General features: G+C 39.7%; 2 protein-coding genes across 2 annotated transcripts; both read left to right on the top strand.

Annotated features, from left to right (window-relative positions):
- The first annotated feature begins 299 nt into the window (after positions 1–299).
- Positions 300–2,226, top strand: LOC110864420 (1-aminocyclopropane-1-carboxylate synthase). Its single transcript, XM_022113477.2, has 2 exons — positions 300–830; positions 962–2,226. The coding sequence occupies exons 1-2, from the start codon at positions 385–387 to the stop codon at positions 1,953–1,955; spliced, it is 1,440 nt and encodes a 479-aa protein (XP_021969169.1). The 5' UTR covers positions 300–384; the 3' UTR covers positions 1,956–2,226.
- Positions 2,227–2,598: 372 nt separating this feature from the next.
- LOC110944296 lies at positions 2,599–3,861 on the top strand. Its single transcript, XM_022185958.2, has 3 exons — positions 2,599–3,157; positions 3,212–3,339; positions 3,481–3,861. The coding sequence occupies exons 1-3, from the start codon at positions 2,599–2,601 to the stop codon at positions 3,859–3,861; spliced, it is 1,068 nt and encodes a 355-aa protein (XP_022041650.2).
- Positions 3,862–5,635: the final 1,774 nt, after the last annotated feature.

Below are 5,635 nucleotides of genomic sequence, written 5' to 3'. Positions count from 1 at the left end.
TTTTCTCGGGGACAGCGTAACGCCCCTCTCGACCAGACGTGGGTCCGGTTAAGACAACATAGTACTCGTAATGAGTGGTGGCGGGCATACGTCTTGCGGGTGTGAATTAACCGTCTGTTGTGAAGTTCATCTGACAAAAAAAAACTCTCATATAATTTAAAAAAAGTTAAATAAATCGGAAATGAGTTGGCAGCCATGGCCCACACACCACGTCACCAAAACCTTCAAAAACATCGAACCTTCTTTTGTTCTTCCTATCTTTTTCCTATTGTCTATATATATCACAATTTCTATTGCATTTTGTCATCAACTTAATTTCCAACTTAACTCAATTCACTTCATTTCAAACATCTTCATCTATAACATCTTCATCTCTATAATCCAATGGACCACAACTTGTTATCGAAAATCGCAACCAACAACGGCCACGGCGAAAACTCGCCATATTTCGACGGTTGGAAGGCGTTCGACGCCAACCCATTCCACCCTCAACACAACCCGGACGGTGTTATCCAAATGGGCCTAGCCGAAAACCAGCTTTCGTTCGATTTAATCCAAAAATGGATTGAATCGAACCCGAGTGCCTCTATTTGCACCCCACAAGGAGCTTTTGGCTTCAAAGAAACCGCGATTTTTCAAGACTACCATGGCTTGCCCGAATTCAGGACCGCGGTTGCTAACTTCATGAACCGTGTTCGTGGAAACCGTGTTAAGTTCGACCCTGACCGCATTGTCATGAGCGGTGGCGCCACCGGTGCTCATGAAACGCTGGCGTTTTGCTTAGCAAATCCTGGTGAAGCATTTTTAGTTCCCACCCCCTATTATCCGGCGTACGTATGCACATTATTTAATAAAAGTAACATTTATACGTGTTACAAAATTGTTATTATTATTATTATTATTATTTTTAGTTTGACTTTGACTTATAATTTTTTTTTTTTTTTTTTGGGAATTTATTTAGTTTTGATCGAGATTTGAGATGGCGAACCGGAGTCGAGCTTTTTCCTGTGGTTTGCGAAAGCGCGGATAACTTTAAGGTCACCCGAGAGGCTCTCGAAACCGCCTACAAGAAGGCGAAACTAGCCAATGTTAAGGTTAAGGGAGTGCTTATAACGAACCCGTCGAACCCGTTAGGTACTTTTTTGGACCGGGATACCTTAAAGGATATTGTGAACTTCGTTAATGATAAAAGTATCCATCTCGTGTGTGACGAGATCTATGCGGGCACGGTGACTAACGGTGACGAATTCGTGAGTATTGCGGAGGTGATAGAGGAAGTGCCGAAATGCAACCTCGACTTGATTCATCTAGTTTATAGTCTTTCGAAAGACATGGGGTTCCCCGGGTTTAGAGTTGGGGTTGTGTACTCGTATAATGATAATGTTGTGAATATCGCTCGCAAAATGTCGAGCTTTGGGCTTGTTTCGACTCAAACACAACATTTGCTCGCCTCTATGCTGTCTGACGATAAGTTCGTTGAGAACTTTATCTCTGAGAGCCGAATTCGGCTGGCCCATAGGCATGATATGTTTACCCGTGGGCTAGCCCAAGTTGGGATTGGGAGTTTAGAAAGCAAAGCGGGGTTGTTTTTTTGGATGGACTTGCGGAGATTTCTAAAAGAACCTACCTTCGAATCGGAAATGACGTTCTGGCGAGTTATAATTAATGAGATTAAGCTTAACGTCTCACCAGGCCAGTCTTTTCATTGCTCTGAGCCTGGGTGGTTCCGTGTTTGCTTTGCAAATATGGATGACGAGACTACATTGGTTGCGTTATGGAGGATTAAAACGTTTGTAAGAAATAACAGAAACCTTGAGATCAAGACGAGGAAACAATGTTGGCAGAACAACCAACATTTAAGGTTATCATCGAGAAGGCTCGATGATATCTTGACTCCTCATCGGATGTCGCCGCACTCTCCTCTCGCCTCGCCCATGGTTCGGGCACAAAACTAGGTACATGATGCATGGTACAAGTGCTAATGCGTTGTGTACTTTTAATGTATAAGTGGTGAAGCAATGTTTAGGATAGGTATCGCTAAGGTGTCTAACCAAAAATAGATGGTTGGTTGATACATTTAAGTGTGATAATTGTAGGGTCTGTGACATAACTATAATTTGGTTTATGACATGACCTAACCTATTGTAATAAATGATAGTTAGAAATAAGGGACGAAATATGTATTGATAATTTTTTTGTTCTTAAATAAAAGTTAAATTATAAAAATAATCTATACATTAAGTGGATAATTATGACTTTGATTCCTTTGTTTTATTACATTGGTTACTGGTTTGAACTATTAGGGCATACGGTGTGGTTGAGAGTTGGGGGCGGCAAAGCTGTTTGCCGCGCGGCAAACACCGCCGCCAACCAACTTTGAATGCGGCAAAACTTCATCAGCGGTGAGGGAATACCGAGCGAGAAAGAGAAAGAGATAAGGGGGGGCCCCACTCCAACGGTCATATGACCGTTTAAATAAAAAAAAAATAATTTTTTTTTTTTAAATTAAACTCTATATATATATAACACACACCATTAAACCATATACTTTCCAAATACTCATACAAACCAATTCCTTCAAAAAGTTTATCTTACAAAATGGCGGATGGCCTCCCCCCGTTATGGTTCCCACCCATGAGTAGCGACGATTCATCCGATAGTAGCATTCTTTTTTTTCAAAATCTTATCGAAGAAGCCGAACTTCAAGATACCGGCACATCTAACCGAAGGAGATATATTGAACGTCAACGTGAGGAGGGGCATGAGACACTCATGGCGGATTATTTTGTCGAAGACCCGAAGTACAACGAAGATATCTTTCGACATAGGTTCCGTATGTCAAAACGTTTGTTTCTACAAATTGTGTCCGATGTGGAAGAGAACGACCCGTGGTTTGTAGAGGCCCCCGATGCGCGAGGTAGGAAGGGCTTTACGCCCTTGCAAAAGGTGACATCGGCTATTAAACAGCTCGCAACTGGAAACACTCCAGACGAGAACGACGAGTACTTGCATATGGCCGAAAGAACTTCCCGCGAGTGCCTAGAATATTTTTGTGACACGGTTTGCAAAATATATGGTCCAGAGTTCTTACGTAGACCGACAAGCCACGACATGGCACTTTTATACCAAGCTCATGAGGAAAAACATCACCTTCCAGGTATGTTCGGTAGCCTTGATTGCACCCATTTTGTTTGGCGTTTTTGTCCGACAGAGTATCGAGGCCAATACATGCGAGGAGATCATAGATACCCGACTATTATGCTCGAAGCGGTTGCTTCTCAAGACTTATGGTTTTGGCATGCTTTTGCCGGTCCACCGGGTTCTCAAAACGATATCAATGTTCTACAACAATCTCCGTTATTTTTAACGGAACGAAATGGAACCGCGCCAAAATGTCCATTTTACGTTAACAACCATTTATACAAACGTGGTTATTTGCTCGTGGATGGAATCTACCCTTCGTGGTCCGTGTTTGTGAAGTCTATCCCTTACCCTCACGAAGTAAACGAAAAGAAATTCAAGAGGCAACATGAGGCGGCAAGGAAAGACGTCGAACGGGCTTTTGGTGTTTTGAAGGGGAAATGGGGTGTATTGAGTCGACCGATGCGAGCAAGATCGGTTAAAAAAATTAGGAATGTCGTGTACACGTGTATTATTTTACACAACATGATTTTGAAAGACGATGGAAAGGCGATAGCACCGGTGCACATTCGGGATCCTCCGGTCGAGCCGGCTCTAGACGATACGGTGTTGGGCGAATTGTTGAATGAAGACACCCATTGGAGACTCAAACACGATCTCATAGATCATCTCGCAAGTCAAGATTTGCCCCATCTTTTGGCCGATTCCGACGAAGACTAGTTTAAATTGTTTCATGCTAATGTAATTTTATTGTTTTTTAATTTAGTGTAACTTTGATGTTTTTAATTTAATTTATTATGAAAGTTTATTGTTTTTTATTTATTTATATTAAATTAATTATTGCAAAAAAAAAAAAATAATCATAAAAGTTTACCACTTCAGCAAGTGTTTAAACCAATGCCAACACTTTTCAGCAAAGTTTAAACACTTTTGCCAAATTGACATGGCACGCTCTGATTGGTCGGTTCAATGTTTTGCCACTCTAAACTGTTTAACCACTCCTTATACCCTTAGATGTTCTTAATTATAAATTCCTTTGAGGAATAAGCATACACAACATTCGCAAAGGCAAAACCTTTAAACACCTTAGAGAGGAAGGTCTCGTCTTGGGTTCAAGTCCCACAGACGACAGGAATAAAAGAAATTTGTCGTTCAAAAAACTAAAATGAGAAACGAAACTGGGAACCAATAATATATTTACGATATTATGGCAGGTATTTCGTATCAATTAGAAATAGTTACGAAATACATACCAATAATAACCGGACCGGGGGTTGCAAACGGTCTTTGGTCAGACAGGTTGTTTATTGTTCGGGCTATTGGGTTGGACTGAAATCCAAAGTGATACAAATTGCCAGACAATCTTTACTCTTTAGGCCTTTCAATCATAGTTGGGCCCAAATGAATATTGAAACTTTTCATTTTAGCCAGTAGCCCAGTAGCATGACAGGCCCAGTTTAATTTAAATACACACACTTATGCCCATGAAAAAAAAAACTGAATTGTGGTCTTGAGATCAGTATTGTATAAAGATTCAAGATGAAAACATGGAAGAAACAATACGATTGAACAAACTTGAATAGGAGTTCTAAGGACATACGGTGTGGGGTTCGTCCCCGGGCCGTCGAGGGTAGTCCTGGGCCGGCTCCACCGCCCCCTGGGTACCGTCCCCGTCGTCTTCGTCCTCCCAAAACCGCTCGCGACGTCCCTCTCTTTCTTATCCAACACACACACACATACCTACCTACCTACCTACCTACCTACATACATACATACATACATACATACATACATACATACATACATACATACATACATACATACATACATACATACATACATACATACATACATACATACATACATACATACATACATACATACATACATACATACATACATACATACATACATACATACATACATACATACATACATACATACATACATACATACATACATACATACATACATACATACATACATACATACATACATACATACATACATACATACATACATACATACATACATACATACATACATACATACATACATACATACATACATACATACATACATACATACATACATACATACATACATACATACATACATACATACATACATACATACATACATACATACATACATACATACATACATACATACATACATACATACATACATACATACATACATACATACATACATACATACATACATACATACATACATACATACATACATACATACATACATACATACATACATACATACATACATACATACATACATACATACATACATACTCTTTATTTTTATAATTTTATCGTTAAGCAGTTTTAGAGTTTATGGCCTTTGTGATCTAGTAACACTAGTGACTACCTTTTACAAATACGGTGTATGTTCAAATCGTTTGTGAAATCTCACGTGAACGAGCAGAAACATGTCAGGACAAGTGGTTTTCGTCCTCTGAGAAAACGTTACATTA

This window comes from Helianthus annuus, chromosome 6 (genome assembly GCF_002127325.2).
Source record: "Helianthus annuus cultivar XRQ/B chromosome 6, HanXRQr2.0-SUNRISE, whole genome shotgun sequence".
NCBI lineage: Eukaryota > Viridiplantae > Streptophyta > Magnoliopsida > Asterales > Asteraceae > Helianthus > Helianthus annuus.
Note: the sequence above shows the minus strand (reverse complement) of the source record. Positions and strands in the feature narration are given on the sequence as shown.